Below are 1,091 nucleotides of genomic sequence, written 5' to 3'. Positions count from 1 at the left end.
CCGGCTGAAAATATTTTTTTTAAGTTGATATTTTTAATGTGTTTTAAGCAGAGATGGCAGATTCGAAGTACATGACTGTTATAAGTACTGATAATTGAAAGAAATTCCTTTTGTTTTGCCATTTTCTTAAAAGACATTAAAATAAGAAATGTTGAATTTGGAGAAATGGTTTTGAATATTTCTGGGGGAGTAGTAATCTTATAACCTGTATTAGGAAACAGCTAGAACCAGGTTGTTAACTACTTGGTTAACTGGATACTTCAAAATTCTAGGATGAAGAAATTAACCAGCAAAGTCAACTGGTAGAGAAACTGAAGACTCAAATGTTGGATCAGGAAGAGGTGAGTTGAGTACCTTTTATATTGCTTCCAGAAAAGCTTTATAGTTTTGGTTTCTGAATCCCATGGACTTTTGTCTTTAATAGTTATATAATTTTGGGTATGACTCTCTTTGTGGGAATAAGCATGTCACATGGATAAAATGAGTTTTTATTCATTTGTCGTATCTACCCACATAAAATCTGTTGTTCATTTCTGCCATCGTTTTTTTCATCCTGGTTCTTGACTTTTCTCTTCTTGTCACCTACTTTGGATTCTCATTTTACCTTCTCACCTAGCAGAGCAGGGGGATAATTGAGAAGCAGTCCTTTAAAATTTTTTTGTGGGAGTGGTGTGTAGGGTGAAGACAAAGACTGCTTCAGTAAGAAGGAGGTACTCTCCGTCGGTGAACTTAATCGTGGTCAGATCATCTTTCAACTATAGCATTTTGTATTTCAACTATAGCATTATTCCTCTAAGGGGCACTATTGACATTTTGCATTGGATAATTTATGTTTTTCTGTCCTTTGCATTATAGGACATTAAGCATTCCTGGTCCCTACTCCTAAATGCCATTAGCATTCTACCCTATAATTAACACTCCCACAGATTTCCAGGTATCCCTACAGGAGAGCCACTAATGTGGATGATTGTGGTGTTCTCTTAACCAATCTCTTGGTGTCCTTGCAGTTCAGATTTTGTGCTGATACCAGGTTTTGTTTTTGTTTTTGATACGAAGTCTCGCTCTTGTCCCCCAGGCTGGAGTGCAGTGGC

General features: G+C 36.8%; 1 protein-coding gene across 1 annotated transcript in view; it reads left to right on the top strand.

Moving 5' to 3' along the window:
• Window positions 1-1,091, top strand: part of KIF5B (kinesin family member 5B) — a 44,123-nt gene that overhangs the window by 24,248 nt on the left and 18,784 nt on the right. The window contains 1 exon segment of the mRNA XM_011952952.1: window positions 273-341. Within this exon segment, the coding sequence (XP_011808342.1) occupies window positions 273-341 (69 nt within the window).

The sequence above is a fragment of the Colobus angolensis genome, unplaced genomic scaffold (assembly GCF_000951035.1).
Source record: "Colobus angolensis palliatus isolate OR3802 unplaced genomic scaffold, Cang.pa_1.0 Scaffold352, whole genome shotgun sequence".
Classification (NCBI taxonomy): Eukaryota; Metazoa; Chordata; class Mammalia; order Primates; family Cercopithecidae; genus Colobus; species Colobus angolensis.
Note: the sequence above shows the minus strand (reverse complement) of the source record. Positions and strands in the feature narration are given on the sequence as shown.